This window comes from Gymnoscopelus microlampas (assembly GCF_963454915.1).
Source record: "Gymnoscopelus microlampas genome assembly, chromosome: 21".
In the NCBI taxonomy this organism is placed as follows: Eukaryota; Metazoa; Chordata; class Actinopteri; order Myctophiformes; family Myctophidae; genus Gymnoscopelus; species Gymnoscopelus microlampas.
The window spans coordinates 27840765-27867955 of NC_139958.1; the positions used below are offsets into that span (position 1 = coordinate 27840765).

Genomic DNA, 27191 nt, shown 5'->3' on the forward strand with positions numbered 1-27191 from the left:
CAACATTTTGTGGAATATTCTCTAATGATGAAAACTTCAACAGCCCTGAAAATAGGCCCCGTTCCTGAGGAGGTGGTGTGTTTTGGTGTGGGGGAGGATAACTGGGAAACTTTTGGGGGTTACTCCCAGACCCTGCTGGTTGATTGGGTGAAACCTGTTGTGCCACACTGCCAGATAGGTCACTTGCCGAGCCAAATTTAAGAAGCCCTGACAGTAGCCCTCCTTGCTGAGGCTGATTAGACCCTGTCCGAGACACATTGTCTGTGGAGTTTCCTTTAAAAAGACCAGTCAAAAAACCTTGCGGTTCAGGCTGAACAGGGGCTTGTTGCATACCCTGGGGTGTTGGCCTCTGGTTTGGCAAATGTTGTTGGTGCAAGCCAGGTGGCACTTGGCTAGCGTGGGGTGTTGTGGGATTAAAGATGCTGGAGAACAACCCTGTCTCCGCGTTTCTCTGGGGCTCTGTTAAAGTGCCAGAAGAAGGATTATGTGACATGCCTGAATTTGACACGCCTGTAGTTGGAGCTGCAGGATGGTGTGACTGCACTGGGTTTTGTGTGTTTCTGGAAGCACTGACATCATCATTGGATGCAAACTTAAAGAGCCCAGACAGCATTCCCGTCTCTGCTTTAGGTTGCTGAGATGAAATATTGTCAGAGGAGAGGAAAGGTAGTTTGAATTTACTACTTATTGATGTGTCTTCTGCTGTCTTCTCTAATCTTACATCATCTGTTGATGTAAAGACGGGATAAACAGCGATAGGTCCCTGAGGAGGAATAGTGGCTACAGGTGTTATCAATGAGCTAAATGATTTCTTGAAAGGGTTGAAGAACCCTGTGTTCACTGGTTGTGTTTGGCCAGTCGGCCTCCCTGGCCCTGGTGGAGGCAGATTTCCCAGTGTGGAAATCGTAGGATTATGTCTCCCATACACAAATTGTTCTTGACTGTCCACACATTTCTGTTGTGATAGCCTTCTTGCTCCGTTGGGTATTCTAACTCCTCCACTTGGCATTGACAAATGATCTTGATTAATACAGTTCTCATGTGCAAGGTCTTGACGCACAGTGCCATCAGTTGATTTCAGACCCTCTTGTGCTGAAAACAACTTTAGAGGATTTAATTTCCCCAAAACAGAGTTCCCTGTAGAGACTGTAGACTCAGTAACATTTTCACCAGTACTGGTTTGAGTCTGATTTGTAACAACAGTGATTGTCTCTTGCTTTGTCTTGGCATCAGATGGTGGGTGCAAAGGCAAAGAATTGAAACATTTTTCAGGCTCTGTTTCTACTGGAGATACCACAGCTACGGGAGCTGAGCTAGTTGATTTTGGGATAAATGAGAACAACTTTGATATTCCAGATTGAGAGGGTTGTTCATTTGATACTGGTGCAGAAGAACTCGTCTGTTTGGGACCTGTACTAACTTTGTCAGTAAAAGAACTAAATAAGGAACTCATAGCATTTTTCACCCCTGACATACCCTGGTCAAAGGGTGCCCGGGTTTCAGTTTCCCCTCTTGCATCCCTCGGCAAACTTCTTGGATCATCTCCCAAAGAATCTGTTCTGTTACTGCCTAGAGACGACAGCCTGGATTTGCTTGACCTAGGAAGTGAACCATACTTGCTTATTTCCTCCTCCTTTTCAGCAAGGTACTCAGAAACTGTCTCAACCAGACACTGGAGCTCGTCCATGGGATCTACATATTCATCACTTGGTTCCTCCACAGGAGACAGGTGAGCCTCAGGAGCCCACCCTCCAATCTTTCCCTTTCCACACTTCTTATCGCGATAACCTTGAGGACTGTCCATGTGAGCACCGTAGGGGAAAAAATGCCTATCTTTTAAATGATCTCTCCTGTTCTCAGAATGAAAGTCCTCTCCTAATAAGTAGTCTATGTCATCCCCTGAACCTCGGGAACATTGCATTTTCTCTTCACATTCAAACCCTGCCCTTAGCCTAGCAGCCTCCTCTTCTTTGAACGCCACATAATGCTCCAATGTGTTCTCTAGGTCATTTTTGGCCCACATCCTTGTCTTGTAAAGTAGCCCGTTCTTGTATGGCCGGAGGCATGAGGTCATCTGATCTTCCTGCTGTTCAATCTCAACTGCCTGCCGCATTACTAGCTCCCCTCTCTTTTGACGGAGGACTGCAAGGTCAGGGGGAAAAGTTTCATCTCTGATTTTGTCTGCCTCCATGCTGAGCAACCCTCCTGGGTCCCTTATCTTTTTCTTCCGCCGCCGATCAATAGTGTCATAGCCCTCAGGGTAGACAGGTAAGGTGCCACTATGTTTAGGGTTTTGACGGACTGAGCCTCCTGATGGCTCACGGCAGGCTCTCCCCATCCGAAGGATGACACTGTCTTCCTCATCGTCAAGGAAATCACTCAGCTGAGGCTTCCCCTGCAATTTGTATTTGTTTTCCCAGTCCTCTACCCCCATGCCAGAGTCTACAGGTATAATCCTGACCCTGCCTTTGTGGTTTAAGGATCTAATTAGGGTTAAAGAATTAAGTAATACAGGATATGGGAAGAAATGGGACAGGATATAGGAGCAGAAAAAAAAGAAAGAAGCACAATAGAAGTAAAAGTGGACTAAAACATAAAGAAAGAAAGTAACTTCTTGAAAAAACTTAAAGCTTAAACATGAAATTGCACCACAACTCTGTAATCAGTATAATTAATACATTTGTACATTTGTTAAGGTCATAAAAAAGTGTTACTATCTAATTTATTACAATATCTTAATTACAGTAACTTAGCTCAGCTGTAAAACATCTGGGGAAAAAATCCAATTACTTCAGTATTCAAGTGTAATAATATGTGTGTGTGTGTGTGTGTGTGTGTGTGTGTGTGTGTGTGCGTGCGTGCGTGCGTGCGTGCGTGCGTGCGTGCGTGCGTGCGTGCGTGCGTGCGTGCGTGCGTGCGTGTGTGCGTGCGTGCGTGCGTGCATGCGTGGTGGGGTGGGGGATACAGGGACGCAGTGAGTGAGTGAGCGAGTGAGTGAGCGAGCGAGTGCAAAGGCATGTGTGTCTTGTTTACATAGTTGTCTGTACCCCCTAGTCATACATATCAGCATTCCAACACTTGTGAGAAGGCTACAACTTATAATACATCGGAACAGTTCTGTTGAACAAGCACAGCATTTGCCTCTCATTGACCCTCTTCAATGACATAATAGACTTCCTGAATGATGTGGGCCAAACCAAGTTCAGAGATATTCAAACTACTGGGGAAGTTTCATAAAACAATAAGTCCTCAAGGAAAAAAAAGAAACAAGAACCACCAGCTTTCCCCTGGCTATAATCCTGTTTCTCTTTTCTGATGTTATAGAATTATCCGGATCAGCTTCCTATCAGTCCTCACAGACAGATTTGCAGCAGTCTCACTGAGTCACATATTTTCTATAGAGAACCCTCAAGTGTAAAGGAGTAAATTCCATTTTGGCTGATCGCCAAGCTTTTTGGCCATTTGACTTGCCAAATCTAGTCCTACTTCACCAACTACCCCTTTAATTGTATTAAAAGATATTTTTTCCTCCATTGAATGTTGGTATCTTAATGTTGATGTCACAGATAGGAGATGCATAATGACAGCATACCTGACCACAACGTTTTGACAAAAGGCAAACAACACCTTCACAGCTACAGTACAACCAAACCTTAATAACCAAACTGAAAAAAGAGGACATTGCTTCTTATGTCCAAGCAAGTGGCCAATCTCAATAACAAATGACTAACAAGAGGGATTCTCTCATAGCTGCCTGCATCCAAATATTGAGGTTGCGGATAAAGGGTGTGACAAAACTAATTCCACACTTGGCCATTGGAGAACACATCTCCCCTGGCCTGCTGAAGCTACTGAATGAGAAATGCACTACAACACCGAGGAAAGCCTTCTCACAAACAAAAGCACTGAGCTCCAGCTGAGGGGGATTTTTTCAAGGCAGGCTATCAGAAAACTAAACAGTTATGATGGCACTTAAAAACGCCTATTTCTGGAAATAGAAAAAAGCACATGTTTCTATGTAAATGTATCATGTGCAGTACTACTTTGCACTGAACTGTATTTGAGCATTTATTTGTGAGCAGGTATGTGCACGAAATCTGTGTGCCTGTTGATTCGTGTTTGCATGTGCGTGCGTGCGACATGCGCGCATACACATACATGTGTATGTAGGAGGGGATGTATGTAGCATGTATTTATGTGTGGATAGTGGTTGAAGATGATAATAATATATACGTATTCATGTACTGTATATACCTGCTCGCTCTGTGATCCCTGTAATCCATGTCAAAGCTGTGGACAGAGTCTGTGCAGGAGTCCATGTGGTGGTGCTGCAGCCGGGGTCCCATGGGGTACTGGTGCAAGGAAGAATTTGGCTGGGCCGTGGTATGGTATCGTGGGGGCAAGCTGCTACTGGTCTCACTGCGATAGTCACTGTCACGGTCATCCACAGCACTGTCCTGATCATCCAGAGCTGCAGAAAGCAACGGGGACAAGTTTAAACGTCACTGAATCTCAACACATTATCAATGATAATTAATATACATGACCTTCTGCGTTTCAAAAGTTTAAAGTTTAAATGAATGTATCAACCCATATGAACTTCTGTCCGTTGCCTATATGCCACATTAATAAGTAAAACAAACTTATAGGTAAGTTGTTAACTTGGCTAGCTAGCTATAATGTAGCGTAGATATTTTGGTGAGAAAATATTATACTGGCAGAAATTACCTCGTGGGCTTCTCTCTGAGCCCCAACACCTTCTATTGTTAGAAAACATTAAACTAAATGTGTTGATAAATACAAGATGATATTAACCAACCAACCACGGAAGTTTCCAAGGGTTTCGGCCAGTCTCATTACAACATGAGAGAATTTGGAGGAAACATCTATAACCCTTACGCAAACTCAAAGCCTGAAGTGATAATAATGATATTTCATGTTGAATTTACAGGTGCCGAGGGAGAATTATGAAAATTTGGGGTGAAAAGCAGATTGGGTCAGTGCTGGCCAGGGAAGGATGTGACAAGGGCAAAGATCAATCACTTTTGAGTGTCTAATGTCTATAGAGTGTACTGTATAATACAGTATATGCATGCAAACTGACCTGCCAAAAAGTAAAAATCAAGCGTCTTTTACTGTGTAATAAAACTGTAATCATTCTTCATATTGGTTGACAATCTGGGAATATTCGGAAGTGTATGCAATAGCAAACATTTAAGGATTTGGTAGTTTACGACCACGTTCAGGACAAAGAAGTGATTCAATCACTGCAATTAAACTGTGTCTAAAGGGCATGGTCAGGAACACTGATTATGATTTGTGGTCAGACAATAACAGCCTTCTTACACAGACATTAACTTGAAGTAAAATCTGATCTGTTGGATGTCAAACAAAGAAATAGATTAAATAAGAGAAAAGGGACATAGAATGAAATTAATTAACCACTTACTGTAAACCTCAAACGTTGTTGAGCGGAGTCCCATAGGGCTATATACTAGTGTGTTTCTGTTTTCACTCAGCATTAAATATTTTGCGACGCATTGTAAGCTTGTAGATCGGCTATTCTCAGCAAAAGTTTCCCCCAGAATATGAATGCTGGAGTTTTAAGTGGTTAATGAAAAGGAGAAACAGAATATAGTATAAATTATATTGGATTTTCATTTTGAGAATAATTTACAAGCACCTTCCCTGACCTCGGTCACTTTCAAAAACCCTTATTTATTTATTTACATATTTTTCTTTTAACTAACAAACTTTCAAGGTTATTTAAGAGCACTTGGGAACCCCGGTAAGTGAACTCTGGGACTAAAATAGTTTTTTCTATAAGCTGAGCCTGAACCTGTATGTCTGCTGCAGGGGACAGCTGAGGTGGATGTTTATCTTTACCCAGCGATAAGTGAGAGGATGAAAGATGAACCCTGATCTCTAGATACTTCTAAGAATAACAAGACAGGACCTATTAACGGGGTGGCTTCCATGTGGATCTTGGATGTCCTGTGGGCTGTGGCCAGCATATGACCCTGTGACTGTCAGCTATCTATGACTCCATATTTGAGCAAGGTTTCAGCCTGACCGCCATTGACTTCCAAATTGTGTCAGGACCACATTGGAAACATGTGTTTTATTACGCTTTTACAGTATGTGTATATCCTGGGTTTAAGTTATATTGTGTTTAGTCATATTTCTTTTACCAAAATCAAATCAAATCAAATGAAAATCAAATTAAAGATAATGAATTAAAAAAATATAAAACATGCACAAAATGACTTCCTTGGCCAACTGATTTGCAAGATTGATACACGCATACAGTACACTCACACACACAGACATGCATGCACACAGAGCTATTTCCAGATGGCTCGCCTCCTACAGAGCCAGACCGCAAAAACGGGCTAGAGCAAACTGTCAAGGTGACACAAAGTGCAGTTTGCGATCACTGCCCACTATTGGCGATACCGTTTATTGCATGTATAGGATATACCTTTAAAACAGGGGTTCTACTCTTGTGCTTGGTTTCCATTCCAACCATCCAAGCAGAGACCAGTTGAGCTGGGATGTATGACATGTTATTAAATAACTGGTCAAATAAAATACTGGAAATTGTCTGTCCCTGGCCCTGGGCCACAGTTTAGAGCCAATGAATAAGTAGTTGGCTATTTAGTGAAACGTCACACTAGTTTTAGGGAAAATATCTTCACAATATTTCCAGGTTACTGATGTTAAAATTTGAGGGCTTGCTTGATATCAAAATCACGGTCAGTCAATCAGATATATTTTATGACTCACGTTACTCTTCATTAGTAATTCTTAAGCTGTTATTGAAGGAATTAAGTCATATGTTCCATTAGAGAAGGTCAAAGTAATAATAATAATAATAATAACAACAATAATAATTCAAAATAAAGTATACTGCTATTAAGGTGCACTAATTCAATAATATTTCCTCATTGTACATTACTTCAAAGTTCATCAAAAAATTACATTTGATCATTTTGCAATTATTCCATAACTGGAATAAAATGTTTAGGTTTTACAGGGCATGAAGCACTCCAACTGAATTAACGTTTGTTCAACTGGACAAAAACATTGTATTATGTTGGATATGATTTGTGTAGCACAAGATGAGGTGACATCAACAGCATCAAAATAATAAGGAACATAGCATGGGGAGGGTGACAGGAGATAAGTACAGTAGGGGTTGAAGGGGTGGGTGACTTTAATGGAGAGCAATATAGAGTTGTAAATGATACATGAATAAAAGCGTAAATTCTGCCCTGAATATATCATAATACAAGGGGGACGCGGGGCATAAGGACATGCATCGGGCACTCAGGACTGGCCATGGGAAAGCTATGGGAGAGTAAACAATCACATTAATGTGTGTTCTACATACTCTGAGAGTCAGCCCATCCGAAATAGTTGCCTGGTGAAAGTGTAGAGGTTACAGGTAAGAGGTGCAGTTAAAGGATGTAGGGAAAGTGGGAAATAAAACAAACTAAGAGTGTCTCTATAATGTACATATGGAAAGGTGAAGGGAGCAAACTAAACAGTTCTCAGAGTGGACAACAAAGCGTCACAAGAGACAGACAAAAACAGACTTAAACATGCGTATAAACTAAAGCCTATGTTTAAAGTTTCGGTAAGGATGTACAGGGAAAATAAATAGATCAAATTAAATATCTATACAATGGGTTCTCTATAGGCTTCCTTGATGTCAACTCTGATTTAGGATATTCTGTTTTTACTTTCTGAGGAAGTGGGGACCATAAAGCAAGGGGGATGTAATGTAAAATCCTGGAAGCCTAGATGAACATTGAGAAATGCCTCCATCTAGAGGCCAAAATGTAAACAGCAGGATCACTTACAGCACTGGGAAGCAACAAATGGCAGGGGGTGATTCTGAACCTCATCCTCAAGAGGGAACTAGAAAGGAGATTAAAAAAAACAACAACAACCACCATCCATATGAGTTAATGGAAGTTATTAACCTGTAAAATCAAGACGGAAGACAACAAGAAAATCAAATATTGATTTGTAACTTACTATAGCTTTACTTTGCCAGTATTTATGCATTTACTTTACATAAAGTAATTGCATAAATACAGTATACTGAAGCCAGCTGCCTCACTAACATTGAAAACTTTTGACAGCTTTCTTACTGTATGTACAGGGTTATAATTAGGCCAATATACATTTGCAGTGTCTGTTCAGTTATTTTGGCTAAATGTTTTATGACACCAAAACTGTGATGCAAAGTATGTTTAAAGGGGGAAAAAGTATGTAGTGCAACAATGTTGTGGTGTTATCCCAAGAGGCTTGTACCTCATCATGGATTCTCATGGTATTTATGCGATCCAGCTTTCCTGTCCAGTACTGAGCCTCATCGTCTGGAATGTCTGTTAGTAAAAGATGCACACAGATAAACACACACTGCACTGTTCAACAACCGCCATAGTATGATTTACCAGCAAATCACATGTCTACGTAAGTAGCCAGGTTATGTATAATGCTTTTAAGGAAAGTTAGCATTTACAATACATATTCCAGCATTGATGCATCCATGTCATTAGAAAGTTGGCCTCCATCAGGTGAAGGCCCCTGATGAAGGCCAACTGTGGCCGAAACGTTGTACCATGTATTTTTTTCTGTGTTTTAAACACTTAGGAGCAATGCTGTTGTGCGGACTTTCATTCTTTTGAAATGTATGACATCCCCATGGGAAATACACAGATATGTAAAGTAATGTATTTACCACCACACTGGTGTACACATTTACTGTATGAGTAAATCTCTGTACATTCCCAGTTTTACCACATTTACTGTCTATACTCTATACCAGGGGTCTTCAACAGGGGGTTCGGGACCGCTAGGGGGTCCTCAGAGTTACTACAGGGGTCCGCCAAATCTTTGTGTGATGGGGAATATTAGCCGAAAAATAGCAGATCTACAAGCTCACAACGCCTCGCAGCGCAAGGTGTTGTGAGCTTGCAGATCGGCTATTTTCGGAGAGTTGGTCTAGAGGGGAAAAGAGCAGACCAAGTACAGAGCCAACGGTCAAGCTGACTAAATATTGAGGGTTTAAAAGGTCTGAAAATACACATTAGCATGAATCCAACATATTAATATTAATTAATTAAATAAAATTAATAGAAAAGCTGTGTCAATCAAGCCTATAAAGATATGAAATCTATAAAAATGTTTAATCTGCAACATAAATGCATTCAATATGTTGTGGGGGTCCCTGCTTTGTCTCTCTCGCAGCTAGGGGGTCCTTGACCTGAAAAACGTTGAAGACCCCTGCTCTATACTGTATATTTTTCCTATTCCTACTTCTCAACGGATCCTGTGCTATGCTGTCCTGCAGCGACATAACATTAAAGGCCAGGCATACAAAGGCCAGGGCTTCAAAGCTGCACCAACACACCACTTTAGTGAATGGGACTGGTGACAGACACAGCCTCCTGCCACCTTCAAAGACACTGCCCTCAAAAAATTCAAACAAACTCTCCCACTCAATGGAACGATGGCCTGCTTTAACTTTGAAGCCTCTGATCACAGGGGTTTGGGTGGCATCCCATATAGCAAAACATATTTAATATTGTTCACAATATATGCAAAACTTGTTTTCTTTTTCCATGCCATTCTTCTCTGGCTGGGAGACTATGTTCGATTCAATTCTGGTTTGATACTTTGCTTTTATACTTTGTTCTCTTACTTTTATAATTAAACTTTAATACATGATGTGTCTTACAGGGCTTTTCCACAGCACCAGAACCATGGTTCTGAGAATGGTTAACCACATGAACCCTATTGTCCCTATTCTGGGATGAACATTCAGCAAAAATAGCAGATCTACAAGCTCACAATGCGTTGTGTTGCGGAGTGGACCAAGCATAGAGCCCTGGTTAATTAAATATATAGGGTGTAAGTGGTTTTATAACCATTCCGATTGCATTTCCATTTGCGCAGTTTAGCAAAGAACAGTTTAAACGTGCCCATTCCTGGATTATCTACAGTTTCCTAATCTCTCAATGAAGACAGAAAATATTTTTTTCCTTTTATTTACCGAATGGGTGCCCAGATTGGCAGTTTCCTAACCATGCTAAATGGTTCAACAGCATGCCAATGTGAGGACTTAATGACATAGGTATTCAATTATTGGTTTTAGGCCCTACGGTGGGAAAGCACCGTAGGGTGCTTTCCCACAACGAGGCAAACATGGTATGTTCATATTATTTAGTCACAAGCTCTTGTTGATACTTTTCATTGGTTCAATATTTATAAAACAAACACAGATTTAAACACTTTCACACCCTGAATAGGAATACTAGCGTTCATGTGGTTAATGCTCTCAGGGCAGGAGGTTCCATGCCCTGTGTTGCTCAAAGGGTTGAGGAGCATGGTATTAACACCACCAGCTGTTTGCACTCACTGTGAGGAGGTACTCAACATGACTGGATAAAAGTGTCCACAAAATGGCCTTGATATTTTATGACTAACAGGGATAAAAAACAGGTGGGATGTTATCAGGAAGACAAAGTACCACGGTAAGTCTAAAAATGGGAATTTTATGTCGAAATAAAGCCTTTGTGAAAGACCACAGGCTTTCAAAGGGCCCCCAGGGAGTGCTGCAAGGGTGAGCTAGGGGGGCCAATTGGAATGGAGATCGAGGAAAATAAATAATCAAACAAACAATAATTTTATATATCTTTTTTTTTTTAATTCTAATTCAATTGATACGATTAGTGTGGCAGTTTAACCACTTTCAATCTGGCGTCCTTATGTTGGACACAATCATTTTCAAACTTTTCCCAAACTTTTTCCAAACTTTTTGAAAATAGCAAAGATTGCTGATCTACAAGCCTACAGTATGTCACATTGTGACCTTGTAGATCAGCTATTTTTTTAAATCCAATTAGAAATAGGGGGTGTGGAGCCAGAGGTTATTTGGGGTCCATACTCCATAGCATGGGACAAGTTTGGGAACCCCTATGTTATAACTCACCAAAAGGTAGTTCAAAGCGAGTGTCCAGCAGGACACGGTGAGGCGTTGGGTTCTTGGTTCCATATATCTCGTCTGCCTTCATCAGGACCTCTGCGTCAAGGAAGGTCCACTCTCCTGAACCCTCCTGTACAATAAAACAGAGCCATAAGTAATTCATCATGTATGACGCATTTATCACCTCATTTATCAGTGTTGCACCTTACGTTTGTGTTGTCAGGAGTCAGGACCCAGTATAGTACGACAAAATATAATTATCACTGATCCCCAACCCCTGAAGAACATCTTGTACTGTATGTTTTTTTAAGTTTCTTTTAGCTTTTAGTGCTTAACTCAGATTGGAGTGTAGTGAGACAGGAAACCAAGGGCAGAGAGAGGGGAGACATGTGAGACATGACAGGCCTCGGATTCAAACTCAGGTCCTAGCGACCTGAATTCCTTTTCGGACACACTGGTCACTTTAACTGAATTGACAACAGCAGCAGTATTTCACTTCCGCGTTTTGCAAAAGGCGGAACGCCAAAGTTGAGAAAAGTTCAACTTTGCCGCTTACACTTTGCGGCGAGACAGAGCGGCAGCCAACCAGAAGCATGCTGTGCTCTGAAGTAGGTGTGGATTAGGCGTAGACACTCGACACCACTTGAGATGGACAGAAACCGACTATTGTATTGAAGTACCAAATATTGATAACGTTTTCGACAACTAGCAGTTGAAGATGTAAAATTAATCGAGACTGAGCAATTGCATGGCCTATTTCATACCTAAAATGTATAGATCACTTACAAACAATCTGTCAGAGACTGGCAAAATGTCTGTGCTACTCCTCAATACCTGTGGGCTCTCATGTTGCGCATACTGTAGCTGTGCTGGCTTGAGCAACTCATAGAAGCAGAGCTCTCGCCGGATCACAATTCACTTATTCACGTGTAATAAATGGGTGTGTCACTCATACCTGGGGCACGCCCATTTAGCGAAAGTCTGCAGTGCGGACATACACTCGCCACTGCTGGTGTAAAATCTGTGATTTCAGTGAATTCAGTAACATGCTGACCACGCAACTATGACATCCAGGGTTCAAATCAAGCTTGATGCCGCCAGTCACACTGGCAGCTACAAAAGATACAAAGCTACCAAGTGACACAGCATATTTGTCGCTGTGTCGCTGTTGAAGTGTTGCTCGACATGATCACCTACGTCAGCATGCGGACGATGAGTGAGAAAAATATAAAGGGAAATATAATGGTTAGAAAGAATACGGAACTGGCTTACGGAAATAACTAGTTTTCCGCCATAACATGCAGGAATTGTGTGAAGAGAGAAGGTGAGTGGAAATGGTTGAACACAACACTTGGTCGTTTTGTAGCTGCAGCCTGCAGTTGAAGCCAGCTCAGCTTGGACTGTAGCTTTGTAGCTTTTGTAGCAGCTACAAGTGTCGGGTGTCGCTTTGTGTCTTCACGTCGCTGGCTTTCTTTAAAAATGAGTGGTAGCCTGTAGCTTTGTAGCTGCCAGTGTGAACGCAGCATAAGACCTGTGTCGTACAGTATGTTCACCCACTGGTCTATGAATGCGTTGCTGCTTCTCCCATCTGTTCTGTCCAAACAAGCAGAACTAACTTACTCGTGGCTCCTCTGATATGCAGCCCTGGCAAAGTGGCTGCCATTACAGCTGTGTATAGGTGCACATATATGTCAGTGATCTGGGTGTCTCTCTCTCTTACCTCCTCTGACTGGCGGATGCTCTGGAGGGGGATCCAGGTAGTTCCCACCATGGTGTCCCAGATGAGGCCTTTGTTCCATACCTCCACGATGAGGCCCAGATCCAGACGGCTGATCTCACTGAGAAGAGAGTCAAATGAGAGCATTTTGGATGTCAGTAAATGTTGTTCATACTCAGACATACCCATAGAAATGTACATAATGGAAATTTCCACTCATAGCATCTGAGAATCTTTAGTTGCAGTTACATAGTTATATATTGCTCGTCTCATTTCTTATGCATTCATTGGTGGTGACCGGTACATAAACAACACGATAGCAATGTGGACATTCTTGTATCTCTTCTTGCTATGTCAGCCTCAATGAAGTTCCCTTATAGATAGAATATGTATAGATAGAATGTATATTTAAAAAAGATTCTAATGTATTGTAAATCTACTTCTTTAGATGTGTAATTGGTATAATGAATTCCCCCCATTTCTGAAATTCATCAAAAGCCTCCAAACAAGCTTGACGGCAATAAAATAGCATGTTAATTCTTTGAAAGCAACCATTGACAACAGCATTTGCATAAGCTCATCAGTGGCAGTTTACAACTCACTATGGCACAAACAAAAGAATGATGACAGAAAGGGTAATCAAAGAGAACAGCAGGAGTAAGGGAGGCTGGGTAACCATGGTGTTAGAGAGTCCAGGTGCATAGATAAAGGCTCTCTAAACCACACAAAAAAGGCACAGCCCAAATTACACCAACATATCAGCATTCATTGAGCCTCCTAATGAGACCACTGATTTAAAGATTACAATGCAGACTGTATATAACTAAGGGCCATTTCACCCGTAGTACATCTCAGAACCGATGAGAAAATAAAATGTTATAAGAACTGTATTTTGTTCACCATATGATATGATTACAAATGGTCCTATATTAAAATGAAGAGAGGACCAACCGGCTGGCAGTGGACCACGTCGTCACGCTCATGTCACCATGACTCAACTATAACAATATAAGGAGTTCCCAATGCAGCTACGCCCAAATATGGAGTGTGTTGTCGTCATGGCATCAGGCGCAAACAAATCAGTCAGCTCCATATATGGGCACAAAAGAGGGCATTCCCATATATGGGCATAAACTGATGACATCAGGGCTTTCCCGATATGGGCATAAAAGGGACAAGGACTGACAGATACAGAGATCTCCATATATAGGCATATCAGTCGGATCCACGGTGAGACGTAGGTGTGAGGGCTGCTATGTGGCCCAAACTCTAAAAGAAAACATGTCAAAACATTTAAAAGAAGTCTAGATTGCCTTGGCCGGTAGTTTTATCCAACCACAATGAAAGCACAAGAACACAATTTGATGAACCCAATGTTAAAACAAGTAGTTAATGTGTCTATATTTATGGCGTTGCACTGCAGTAGGCTAGCCATCTATAAGAGGGTCTGCGTGTGTGGGTGCGTGTGCAAATCTATTCTCGCAAACCGGTAGACCAATCAGCGGCAGATTTCTTGTGCACACTGCCAGTGCACAGAAGCACCCCCACTATTTTTCCACATTGTTTTGCACTTTTAGAAATATTTTACTTTAAATTCATAATGGTATTCAGTGGGGCTCTGATCAGACAGAAAGCTTGCCCGAATTTGGCCACATGAAGTCCAAAGAAAATGCTAGGAAATTCCAGGAAGTCAAATTTACTCGAGGGGGGTTTTAGAGTTTACAGTAACTCATGACTTCAGCTGCAGTGTTTCCTTGTATTTGACACTGAACACAATCTGGTATAACAGGGTGGATCTTGTCTTTTGTCTTTTAGGCTAAACATGAACATTTGCCAGCAGAACATTGCCGACTGATGTCCATTGTTGAATTACACACAGCAGGGGCATCATTAATGCCTGGACAGAATGATGAAGGTCTGGAAAAACAAACACAGTCACAATGAGAGAGTTTACAAAAGACAAACAGCCACACGCATGCAACAGCACATGGACACTCATTTGTCACCATAGATACCTTTCACCTTGGTGAGGTGAAATGAGGTAATTAAAATGGCAAACAGTGACAAAAGGGACAACTTTTTTTCCTTGAAAGTATTCATTCATATGTCCTCAATAGCCTAAGGCAGGGTTTGATTTTCTGGAGGGGTTGGGGGAAAACCCATAACTCTGCTTTTGATATCCCCTCTCTGGTCATTCATTTGTATTGCCGGTGGGGATATGTTTTATCCCTGCTTTTGGTCAGACTGAATTGACTACACGCATTTCCTTCAGTCTGATATATTTGATATTTATGTTTGATAATATCAGAATTTTCAACAATTCAATTAAAAATGTATGTTAACCACATTAACCCTGGTGTCACATTATACCATGACTACACTACAGGCATTTAAAGTCCTATTTCCAGGTTATTTATTCTGCTCAGTAATCCATAAACAAGGTACTGGCTACACGCCATTTTTGTTTAATTGTACAGGCTATGTTTTTGTGGTGACAGACGGCTCCAGTTAATCTTGATTATTTCTAAGAACAGGTTTGAACGTGGTTGATGACAATCTAAAAAAAAGGCCAATAACAACATTGGTAGGCGTACAGTATCTATGACTGTTCACAAATTGCAGCATTCCGGTAATATTGAGATAGAGGATCTTATGTCTAATTTAGTTGACAAGTGCTTAATCGCCTTTTATGTGTACTCTATTTTTTTTAAGATTTGTGACAAAGACTAAAACTAAGGACCTTTTCTCTATGATTTGGGTTGGTTTTAGTAAGTTTTGCAAACACACAATTCTTTTTCTCCATTATTTTGCTAGTTTTAGTTAACTATAATAACCCTGCCATGCATCTGGCTAGCTTGCAAGTACTTGCTACCTCTGAACAAAGGTGTTCCACCGCGCCTCAAGCCAAATTCAGGCTGCATCTCAGGAGCGGGACTGGTATGTGTAGAAGAAGAAAGGCACTGGAGCAAACTCTGACAATTAAAGCCTTATTTATTTACAGGGTGCAGGCAAATATTTGCCTGCACAGTATTCTGCACAGCTCCCAGTATCTGTGGTAGTGAACGGCAAGCCACAGTCTCATATATGCATTAATGTATGAGAGGCCGTAGTAATATGGTACAGTATGTTATGGCTTTTATCCTGGTTATACGTGTTGTTGCAAAGTGGAGCATAAAGAACACAATATAATAGCAATATCCTTTTGGAGTCAACTTAAAGCACACCTACTGCCCAAGATAACAAGGGGACAAATAGGACATGCCTACCAAAAAAAACTGAAATGTTGTACAAACTCATCAAGCATTACCAAGCTATGAGCTCAGCTCACTCAGCTGGAATCATTCCTACTGTTTGATAAGACTCTTTCTTCACACATCCATCATCGCTCTATCACCTGCCAATACAACCAGAGATACAACATTCCAACAAATCCAGGTTAACTGGATCTGTATCTACATCTACATATTACCAAGACAGTGTGAAGCATTTCTTACAGTAGGAGTAAGACACTGCAACATGGTTGCATTGACCATCAAGTGCTGGCGCTTGCAAAGATAACAATCTCATTGCAAAGAGCCTAGATTTCAACCTGTCAATACAGATTTCAACCTGTCAGTCTAGAAGAAATAGGATCCTTGAAAAGAATAGGATCCTCTCTAGTAGGAAATATGATCCTTGCCCTGGCACAAAGCAATCTACTATATCATGTTCAAGTTTTGTCTGTTGTCTATGTGTCCGGATTATGCTCAAATATGGACACATCGATATATGGAATATAATGCTGGTTTAGCTGATCAGCTTTGCGAAAAAAGAAAAGATGAGAAATTAATCAAGACTGAGCAACTGCATGGCCTTTTTCAAACCTAAAATGTATAAGTCACTTACAAACAATCTGGCAGATCATTGAATGTATTGTGAATGTATTTATTCCCCATCCACAGCCTATATAGCATCCCTGCTAAAAATGTAGAAATTATTTAAATTAAAACAAAATGTTCCATTTTCAGGGACCCCCTTGGCAATAGCTCCATGGACCACTAATGGATCACAAACCCCTGGTTGAAGACCCTGGATGCAACATGTAACGGTACATCACCATGAAACATCGCACAGCATCATTTCATCACAATGAAAAATGTATGGAAACACTTACAACATGAAGTCCTGTTCCCAACATGGCTGGTCCCCCCGGACAGTGATTGTTGTGCTTTTGACATTCTGAACCTTCAGTGTCACATAGGTGTTGAACTTCTCTGTAACACAGGGAAAAGAGGGGGCATCTTTATTTATGAAGTTGGTAACAGTAGAGCAACATTCACAGAAAGCTACGGTACAGTACTTCAGTGGTTCCCAAACGATGTGTCGAGGCACACAATCTGGGCCAAATGTGTAAAAACAAAATATTGTACAATGTGAGATGGCTCATGAAACACACAACCAAACAGAGATCAAATATTAAGATTGACAACAATTCTACAAACACAGTGTCCAGAAGCACAGTTCACACTGTGGCTTTATTTGGGAGAAACACTGTAACATACTGTATGTAGAACTGAAGACAGACCCTGGGCACTTCATTTTGATTATGTTTTCTTAACCACGTAAACCCTATATACTTCGATGCACGTAAAAGGAAAAGCACATTGCTCTACAAATGGGTAAAAGTCTGATTTATTTAACAGATGATTCACCCATCTTCTTCATCAGTGATATCAGGGCCACTAGAGAGAGTAGTGTGAGAGCAGATAAGTCTCCACTCTGTTACGCTTCCCTTCCCCCAACCAGCCAGAGCACAGAGCACTTTAACCCAGGCCAGCTAGCAAACTGACCCTGATAATCTGTGAGGAAAGCCAACCTCGCACAGCAGATACACCGCAGCCGTAGGCTCTGCAAGCCTCATCTGGTTCGCCTACTGTAGAAGTTCTCAAACATGTCAGGGACCCCCCAAATGTATATTGCATTTTAAAAAGAAACCGTGTTCCAAAAAATATATCAGTCATTCCAAGGGGGCTGTATATGAATTTTGGCCGCAGAGTCAGACCCCCATCTGAAAACATTTTGTGTCAGGGCCCCCACATTTTTACGATTCTTCAAGATTTTAAAAAATATTGCAGATCGGCTATTTTTGGATATAAAATAGGGTTAAAGTGGTTAAGTTGATTTTTATGCTATATTAACACATTTTGCTGGGGATCCCGTAGAACCCCCTCAAGGACCCCACTTTGAGAACCAGTGCCCTGCTGTAGCTAGCTAATACTCAGGGTAGAGCTGGGCAATATATCGATATTAAAATATAATATCGATATTTTGATATGAGACTAGATATCATCTGGGATCTTCGATGTGATATGGCATAAGTGTTGTCCTTTCCTGGTTTTAAATCACTGATCACTTACTTGATAAAAAAAAGAGCAGATCTACAAGCTCACAGCGGTAATCATTGACACGTCAACTTGTAGATCTACTATTTTCTTTATTTTTGATTTTTTTGGGGGGAAAATGCTATCATCGTCACGATACGATATTATCGTAAGGTATTTGGTCAAAAATATTGCAACATTTGATTTTGTCCATATCGCCCCGGGCCTAACTCAAGAGTATGTGGCCTGAGTATCTGACCATGTCAGAATCCCAACCCCCATCGCCCGCACACTTCACCCCCCACCCTCTGCACCTGCCTCTACCCCCCAACCCCTGCAACATCAGAGCGATTACAGCAGCTGCTGATGCAGGCAGGTGCAGGGGGCTTCTGTTCTGACCTGTTCCTATTGTAGAAAAGGTCTCTGTCACCATTTATATTGTCACAATAGAAGTTGAGGTTAGAATAATGTCAAAGGTGACGATGGATGCTGGTTTTGAGTCTCCTCCTTCTAACCAATGGTTTCATAATATGCTTACATCAGAACTACAGAAAGCTCGTCATAGCTCAAACAGTGTATGCTTCTATCACATGCACATAACTAGAACCTGATCGATGCCAGATGTTTGGGTCCAAACCCGATCCTGGTTTTGGACCGAAAGACAATGATTTGAGCAATATTTTGTAATAAAAAAAAACACAAACTCTATTTTACTTAACTACTTAAGCGCTAAAATAGCACTTAATCAATATTAGCCGATCTCTAAGCTCACAACGCGCCAAAACACACTATTGTTCTCTCTGCTCTCTACTCAGTGGTTCTCAAACAAGCGACTATTTACATTGTATTTTGTTGACTTGAGTTCATTCATGCTTACTCTGCTAATTCCGATCTCGCCCTGTAAGTCACTAGAGTGTCTAAATAGTGAATTGTAATTGTAAACTGAGTGATGGCTGGGACTACTGTCTGTGGCTGGCAGAAGATTAGGCCATTCAGACCCATTTGCTGATGCTTAAAACCATCCAGCAGCCTCTCATGGGCCAACTGAGAACCCATTCAGAATCCTCGAATGATCTGCAGCATATGTTTCAAACTGAGGTATCACTGAATGTCATTTGCATTTGAACAATGTGGAGGGCGTAACTTTGTATTGAACATATTATGCACAACAATTGAAACAGTGTTGTATTTAACCATTAACCAAGATTCAAGATTCAAGAGATTTATTGTCACAAGGATGTACGTCGAGTACATGTCATGCACCGCGAAAAACGAAGGTTGGGGTGCTCCATAATCGACACAATAATCAAAAAAATTATGTAAAAAATGTAGTTTAGAGTTTTAGCCCTATTCTCAACTACTGGTTGTGAGGAGCAGTGCTGGCTGTGGCCAAATGAGGGCAGGATGAGGGAGAAACGAGACCACATGCAATAGGAGGTCACACTTTCAATGGACGCCTCTGTAGGCATGGGCAAACAACTACTATACTGATGCTGAATTTCCAAACTGCAACATCAACTCCCTGCAGCAGCTGGTAGCTGACGGGGGGATTAGAAGGCTCGTGTCATAACCACACCACTTTTCATTTCCTGTGGAGCTGGGTTTTGCCTGACACGTGCCTGTTGATGTGCACAGCCTCTGCTCTGGTAGTAATGCCCCCTGTGCCACGGGTAACCCTCCCTCCCGTCTCCTCCAGGGCTGCAATGATCAATTCTTTTCATATCGATTATTCCTTCGATTACTTCTTCGATGAATCAAATAATCGGGAAGCACATTTCTTTTAAAATATATATTTTTTTAAATAAAAAAATATTACCGGTATATACAGTATCAATGAATCAGTTATTCACTATTTTACACTTCGTCGCATAATGGTGTTGTAAAAAGAATAGTGAAAAAAGCTGATCTACAAGCTCAACTCCCTTAACTTTATTGACATGTCCAAAATAGGGACATCAGGCTGGTTAACTGTTGCACGGTCCATTTATGTATTTAAAAAGAAAAAGAAAAAAGAAAAGAAAAGCCCCCCAAAAATCGACTATTTGATTAGATCGATTAGTTTGACTAATTGTTGCACCACTATGCTCCTATACATGGCCAGGTATATCCGATATAGTGTATGCCAAATGTTTGTATCAGATGACCCTCTGTGTTTGATGCAGTGCAGTCCAATGACGAAAACACTTGTGCACAAGATACCTAATGCCTGTACTATGTACAGTATATAGACACACACTCACACAAACACATACCCATGTATACACATGATGTACACACACGCATGCATGCATGCATGCACACTAACGGGCACATACTGTATATTTACCCTTCAGTCTATGGGAAATAACAGACAGGCATCAGCTGTTCGTTTGTAGAGTAATCACTTGCACTAAATGTTTCTCCTGGTTGCCGTGGTGACAAACCGAAACATTTGCTTTGCTTGCACCCAACCTCCCAACACACCAACCAGCAGACAAAACAACCTGCATAGCATTGCTGTCGGGCAGAAACCTGTATCTCCAACCTTTTTTATTTTATTTTGTAAATTAAGGCCCTACTTAGTTGTGCAACAGTGTCGCACGAAAGTAGCGATAATGGCTAGTAGTAGTGAAAATAGCCCATCTACATGCGAGTAGGCGATGCGTTGTGTGCTTGTAGATTGGCTATTTTCTCTATTTTAAAAATATTTTTAAAGGGAAAATGAAAGTGGTTAAATATGTCTGTGAGCTTGTGCCTAAATAATAGCTACATTGGATCCATTGGAACACAGTTTATTTTGACCATTTCCTGAAAAGTAACCGTTTTAGACATACAAGGTTTCCACCCAAACGACTATATTCAACAGAGATCTGATCCTTAAAACTGTGGTTCAGAACTTTTGTTCTAACCCACTAGGAAGTTTATTAAATATTCTCTTTTAATTGGTATTATTTGGGGGGACAGGGCAGCGCTGTAAAGTAGCACTTTAAAAAATGTTGTGCCCAACGTACACCAATGGGCAAGTCAAAATCTCAAGGCACACCTGGATTCATAGTTAAAAATAGCTGATCTACAAGCTCACGTTGACACAGGTGTCAATGTGGTGTGAGATTGTAGATCAGCTATTTTGCTATGAATACAGGTGTGCCTTGAGATTTTGACTTGCCCATTGCCGTGCCTTGGGCACAAAAATGCTTGAAAACCACTGCCAGCTAGTTTAGTCCTTTAAGAGCTCCATTGAAACCAGACCTTGCTGGCTCCCAGCTGCGGCACTGCCTAGACAGGGCTGTCTAACATGCATGTCTATGGAGTGACAAGAAGCAGGCCTGATTAGCATCTCCAGAGGACAGTATCAGAAAAACACAGCCATTACTACAAAAGGAGGCCTCGGGATGCAAAAGCCTTTCTCTAATTAGATAGTCCGTCCCTTATGCCACACTCAGGGGGCTAGCTCCCATGAATAAGAGTGATGAGATAAGAGGGGAGCATGTCTAAGATTAGATCAGAGGCCACTTAGTGGTTGTGGTCTCTTTATAAGAGGAGACGCACCCAAACCTACCATAAATTGACCGATATGATCTACGCTATTAGGAAGGAAGCAGGAACAACTGCCTGTAATAACATAGAGCAGATACAGTGCACAGAGATACACACATGTGCACAGGCACACACACAAACACAGGGTATGGCAAGTCACTACGCCTGATTCTAAACCTTAAACTCTTCTGTTGGGGCATCTGGGTGTCACAGGAGAAAAGTGAATGACCACCCTGCGGAGATTAGGGGATTAATTCATCCACGGTGCATGTGACTTGGCTGGGTGCTCCAATTAACACAAATGGCCGGGATTGCACACGGGAGGAGAGACTGTTCGGGAAGAGTGATCTCTGTCACTGCTCTAGTCACTCCTACAATACAGGTCGGTTGGGGCTTCTGTTCAGCAAGGAGATGAACTGAAAATAACTAATTAGTGTAGATTTTAGAAAAAGCAAACTCTTACAGTGCGGACAGCTCAAATGAACACCTCTCCCTGTATTTGGCTTTGTGCTCAATATGTGCAATACTGTGACTACTGCAACTTCAAAGCACACCAGGCTTCAATTTGTAGTTCAGTTTGTCCTGATGTTGTGGATGGCCTCTATGCTATTGTACGCGTGCACACGCACACCCACCCACACACACACACACACACACACACACACACACACACAGAAGTGTGTAAGTACATTTGCCAGCATGTAGCAGGTGAAAGGATGAGTTTTCTCAATACAAGAAAACTCAGGTGGTTGGAAAGCTTCCATTTAAAATTCAAACCCTTCATCAATGTTGCATCAATGCAACTTATTGTAGACATTCTCTATAATTGGGAATACCTCAGGCTCGTAGGTCCAAATTCTGATCTCAGTCAGTTTAGCATCCTTGCTAATCATCAGTGCACCTGCTCCTCAAATACACATACAAATATCAGAAACCAATTACCAGAGACCATTAGTGGGGAACTGAGCTAGTCACTCACTGGTTAGCTCATGGTCATTCTAATGTATCTTCTTCAGAATCAACGTCACGTGACAACGCCACACAAGAAAAACAACACAAGCAGCTGATTCAGGGTGTGGCGTCGTTAAGTGCAATACAAACATACATCATAGACCAGCCCTATGTAAACACACACAGGTCCTACTCCTCCTTGAACATGGAGTGGGTCAGCGTTATCATGAGGATGCAGGGGAATAGTTGGCCAACAATAATATTTAATCATTAAGTCAGGGGAACTGACTAAACAGACAGGACAAGGGAAGGTATTCATAGCTGAGCCTGCCCCATTGTAGAGTATCAAAACCTTTGTCTCTGAGCTGTGAAACTGACAAATATGCCGCTCAATCAAAGAATCAAAAAGGGAATAAAAACAACCTTTGAAGCAACTTGGTGTCTCGGCTAGTTGTGTACTGTACTCCATAAGGGTTAATGATGATGATTATGTGAATTTTATAATTTCACACTTGAACAGAATGGTCCTGCAACAAAGTTTGACTTATAAATCCGAGGTCCTGGGTCTTCTTCGGATTGACCTCTGTCACATATCTCATACCTTGCTTTTTTGTATGTCTACACTGTACCTAGTCTCGCGTGGCCAGACTGTTTTCAAATGTTTCCGGTCATACAGTCTGGGACTCGGAAGCTCTGATCATGATATATATAAAAATATAAAGCGGATGTGAAGCCTCCTCCCCACTTCCGTTTCGTCTTTACAATCGCGCTAATTTATCCTAATATAAATAAAAATTATATAAGTATATATAGCTTGCTGCTTAGCAGAAATGGTAATTAAAAAAATAAAATGTAAAGATATTTTAAAATGTATTTTCGTGAACGGAAGTGCCACCTCTCTCGGATTTCGGGAGGTGTAGTTCCAGACTCTATAGCATTCGGAGATTGTGGAATAGTAGTCTGGCTACGCGAGACTACACTGTACCATAAACTTTATTGCTGCAATGTTTCAACATCTGGTTTGCCCGATGGAGACTGTGCTGGTTGAAACGTGGCAGCAATAAAGTTTATATAGGAACTTAATTCAGTGTGCACACAGTTTTCTTTTCCGTTTGTATTTGACGATTTTGGATGAGCACGCTATGCCCTGTATTATCAAATAATGCATTGGTTCACTCACTGTGTATACTGAACAGTGCCTGACCTAAGGACAAACTACATAAAACGTTTCAAAACGTGCTCAGTGAAGTGCGGAACAACTTATCATTTACCAATTTATACTTATTCAAACACCAGTCACCAACCATTACACATGGATCAGGTTATTTTGTCAACCCCTCTGTTCCCTACCCCCACCTGCATTCAAAATGCTTTTAAAATCTACAAGTAATCTGTATCATTTCTGACGATTTCTGTTCAACACCAGTGCCGTTTTTGTGATGACACTTCCTCTCCCCTAGGCCATAAAGCAGTTCCGTGTAAATTTAGAATTTGAATAAAGATTCCTTTCAAACTTGTCTTAACATTTCTACATTGCCCTGAGCCTTACAAGTGCAACTCAACTTGGCTCTATTCCAGACAAGTGACTAATCACATTTGGCCTAGAGCAGCTCACCAACTTAGCAGGTATTATACCTGATTGTTTACAGTAGGGCAGGTGACAGTGTCATACTGTAGATGGGGGGTGGGTGGGACGTTGGGTCAGAGGCAAAGGCAGAGAGAGAGAGAGAGACAGAGAGAGAGAGAGAGAGAAAGAGAGAGAGCGAGAGAGAGATGTTAACAAGGGCTTATGTCTAGGATCACAGCGTCAGCAGGGATTTCTTGAGACTAATTGTGTCTCTGTGCACCATCGAGACAAGATTTCATACTGCCAAGACTAAACGTCAGCAAAATATACCACAATGGCATATTGTAGTTGTGTTTTCCATCATGTACGTGACACCAACCTGGCACATGCCCTACACCCTCACAGGAGAGCATGCGCTAGGGCTGAACTCATAACATTATTATATTGTTATAAATATGAACAAACATGCACTTTGATACATCACCCTGCTCATCCTGCATGTAAAGCTAAAGCCAGCAAATCACAAACATCCCTTCAAGCTTTGAGTGTGTTTAATAGCTTGTTTCAAGTTCAGCTCATTCAACAACGCTTTCCCTGTGCGTCACGAAAGTTCAACATGTTTCAACTCTGTGTGTGAGATGACCGCAACAGTTTCACAGGACCTGCTTGCTCACCTCTCATTGAAAATTAATTACTGGCAAAATCTGAAAAGTCCTTAGGCCGTGTGGCCCAGCTGAAAACACAAGGCGTTCTTCTAAACCGCTCATCCAAACACCCAAAGTTGAAAAGTCTAAATAAAAACACCGGACATGCACTGAGCAGTGCAGAATAGATGCTCAGCGCCTCGTCACGCTGCTGGTGTTTCAGCAAAGCATAAATATGCAGCGCTGAGCGCTCCCACTGAAAACGATGTTTACAACGGTTACTTATGTCAGGTTCAAAACAGCAGTACTGAAGTTCATTATATTAAACAATCAGTGATTTTCCTGCTGCTGAGTAATCAAATGAAGCTATGGGAAACTGACCCGGGTCTATAAGCTTGTCACATGCAGCTTTCTGAAGAATGCCTAGTTTTCACAGCTGCTACACTTAAAATATCAAACAACAAAGTTTGAACCGCAAGTTATGTATATCATATCGCTATTGAGTTCTTTGCCATAAATTGTATGACGTTTTGTCCATATTGGGCGGTCCTAGCGCCTGTGCTCTCGTCAAAAAAGACAGGTCAGCTGGGGACTTTGAGCAGCAAAATGCCGCCATTCTGATGATTGTCAGACTGTCAGCGTCACGTGACTTTGACTTCCTGCCACCACTGGCCAGAAACGTCACAGGGCTTATGTGGAATATGCATGAGGCCAAACACCAGAGGGATTTATCACCGTGGAGGGGATAGGGATTTGGACTTAGCCAACACTGATCTAAGCTCACCTGGGGGAGTGTAGAAGGACAAAGGATTACACAATACAAAAGTCAAGTCACCCAGTGACTTGACGGAATTCGATGGGATTAGATATGAGTATAAGTGATCTGTTGCCAAAATGTGGCAGGGGAGGGAATATTGGTAATAGACTATATATTTTTTTATTTGAGTTCAACTATGTTACAAAAAGGTCAGAAAAGATTTGGAGTAGAGGACATTATTTTGTGCAATCTTGCAAATGGTCCTACCTCAAGATAAATATACAAACGTTGGTGAAAAAAGGCCACAAGAGCTAGAAATCATGTAATTAATAAATGTAATATAATCTTTTGTTTTGTTTTGTCATGTTTATTTCGAATATGTTTTAAAAAAAAACAGAATATTTCTTTCTTTTTTTTGCAAATCAGAACAATGAGATGAATATCAGATTAAAATATAGCAAAAAAGAAACAAAAGGAATAAAGTTAAAAAGAAAGTAATCAAGACATATCCAAAAGGAGTGATATAGGTAGGTAGGTTGTTATAAGGTTGTCAAAACATATTACATACCTGGAGATCCTTGGAGCTTGGCTTTTTTCACTGTAAAATAAAACAGAAAATAACTATTAGCCAGAAGATAATGCATCATCATAGTTTTCTTTTTCCCGTTAGCAGCATTATATTATTATTATTATTATTATTATTAGTTGGCATTTTTTTAAATCATTGTGCAAGGCAAGCACATTTCTGGACCAAGAAAGAAAAGCTGGCTATACGTCATGTTAGCGTGAGCATTGATTAATCATGAGGAAAGGGGGACATTTGATGCTCGTGTAGATGAGGCCTGACAAATTCATTAATATACAGACAAACAAAGCATGTGTTGATGAGTCACCTCCGTACCACACGAGGACATACACACCATCCTCACATACGTAGTTCCATCATATGCAGCATTTCATACAGGGCAGGAGAACATTTGATCAAATATAATATTAACTGATTCTGCTGCTGGGTAAAGTAAAGTATAAGAATTACAAACAGACAGATCCTGAATGGATCCACAGATGAGACACACTGACTGCCTGTTTTGAAGGTTTTACGACTGCAAATATAAAGAAGAAAATGTTAAGCCGGATTTATACTTAATGGCACTGGCACGCAACTAAGTATAAATCTGGGTTTAAAGCTCCATTATTTCATGTAGCCTAGTATACTTGACACTCCTATCATTTTACACTATAGTATCATCCTCACCCATGGTCAAAAGAGTAATAATCTTTAGCAGTAAGTCTCTTAATACAATCTACTCACAATCCAATTTCTTATCATTACTGTTGGACAGAAACCTTTCATTTCTCCAATTCTCCATCTTATTACATCTTTTAGTTTTTTCATAAATCAATGTCCTATTTTATACTTCATATGACAGTGATGTGCAAAGTGATAATAGCAGATCTATAAGGCCAGGCTCACAATGTGACACATTATAAGCTATTTCCTTATATTTTTTGCAATATTTTGTCATTTTAAGGTATACTGCTCTATCAAACAACCATGTTATTGATACTGCAAGCCGCCAAAGCTATTGTGGCATTGCATTTCCCATAATGTGCACCTGAATGATGTGACATTGTCAACAAAATACTCTTATAATGCGTACTGCACTAAGTACTCTGCTG

At 41.0% G+C, this 27191-nt stretch overlaps 1 protein-coding gene across 3 annotated transcripts in view; it reads right to left on the reverse strand.

Moving 5' to 3' along the window:
* LOC311037018 (protein unc-13 homolog B-like) overlaps positions 1 to 27191 on the reverse strand; it is a 93196-nt gene that overhangs the window by 57560 nt on the left and 8445 nt on the right. For 2 of the 3 annotated variants that reach the window (XM_084046057.1, XM_084046056.1), the window contains exons 2-8: positions 26080 to 26109; positions 16870 to 16969; positions 12720 to 12837; positions 11006 to 11129; positions 8323 to 8396; positions 7866 to 7923; positions 4255 to 4471 (exon numbers count right to left, since the gene is read on the reverse strand). In XM_084046057.1, coding sequence (XP_083902183.1) covers positions 4255 to 4471; positions 7866 to 7923; positions 8323 to 8396; positions 11006 to 11129; positions 12720 to 12837; positions 16870 to 16969; positions 26080 to 26109 — 721 coding nt within the window. Of the gene's footprint in view, positions 1 to 1476; positions 1601 to 4254; positions 4472 to 7865; positions 7924 to 8322; positions 8397 to 11005; positions 11130 to 12719; positions 12838 to 16869; positions 16970 to 26079; positions 26110 to 27191 lie in introns of those variants that run through there. The other variant, XM_084046058.1, reaches the window with a different exon arrangement.